This window comes from Eurypyga helias, unplaced genomic scaffold (assembly GCF_000690775.1).
Source record: "Eurypyga helias isolate BGI_N326 unplaced genomic scaffold, ASM69077v1 scaffold32609, whole genome shotgun sequence".
Lineage (NCBI taxonomy): Eukaryota > Metazoa > Chordata > Aves > Eurypygiformes > Eurypygidae > Eurypyga > Eurypyga helias.
The window spans coordinates 9,591-10,572 of NW_010274539.1; the positions used below are offsets into that span (position 1 = coordinate 9,591).

General features: G+C 54.8%; 1 protein-coding gene across 1 annotated transcript in view; it reads right to left on the reverse strand.

The window, feature by feature from the left end:
- Nucleotides 1-982, reverse strand: part of TP53BP1 (tumor protein p53 binding protein 1) — a gene marked incomplete at its 5' end in the record, with an annotated part of 25,242 nt that overhangs the window by 7,524 nt on the left and 16,736 nt on the right. The window contains one exon of the mRNA XM_010159841.1: nt 431-583. Coding sequence (XP_010158143.1) covers nt 431-583 — 153 coding nt within the window. The remainder of the gene's footprint in view (nt 1-430; nt 584-982) is intronic.

Sequence of the window (982 nt, forward strand, 5' to 3'; positions counted from 1 at the left end):
TCTCAAGCCTCTCCCACTGACGGACACACACACCAACACAAGTGTCCCAGCCACAGACTTCCTTACGTTGGGGTTTTGCACTGCTTTTTGCAGACCTTAGAGCACGTGGTGCACAGGGCTCAGAGCGCGGTTAGACACGACACCGAATGCAGACCAGGATAAACCCCCCCGCACAGTTCAGTTCTACAGGCAGAAGTGATTTATGCTCACTAACACAATTTCAGCCTGTTCTGAGAATTGTAAACAGTTGGTTCAGTTCTTTGGGAAGAGAGCAAAGTTGGCGTGTCTTCAGAACAGCCACGAGACACAGCAGCACCACACCGTGTGCCCAGGTCCGCTCGCGGCGGAGGGCGCTCCCGCAGCACGTCGCTGTTCACTCAGCCGTCCCTGCAGCCACAACAGGCTCGTGTTTAATTAAACAGGAACTTACCTCAACAACCTTTCGTTCCACCTCGGCGCCATTGATGTAGTAAACGTCCGTTATCACGCGCGTCACAACGGTGCGCACTTCTCGAATGGTTCGCATGTGGCGATGCTGAACTCGGCCTTTGGGCGGGTGAAGAAGATTAAACTCCTCCTCTCCCTGTAACAAACCAGGGAGAGGAAACATTAACCAGTATAAACCCAAGACCACAACGAAAAGCAGGTGACTACCCGACAGAGCTCCCCGCAGTACGGGCTCTTCACGCCGCCTTCAAGCGCCGGGTAGGGAACCTGTCAGCGTTGTGTCAGCAACACGAGACCCTGACCAGGGGGAGCTGGCAGGCTGCTGACCGGCAGAGGAAGGGAATCACAGCAGCCCGGGAGACAGCAGACTTGCTGAGCCTGGCTCCTGACACTGCCACTCAGTGGGCTCTCGGGCACCTCACACCAACACTGCGCCACACGTCCATGGCCCCGTGCTTCTCCTGCTTCCCAGGGGACGCACCATTCTCAAGTTTACAAAAAATCATTTTTCTAGTCCATATTACCAGAAAATATT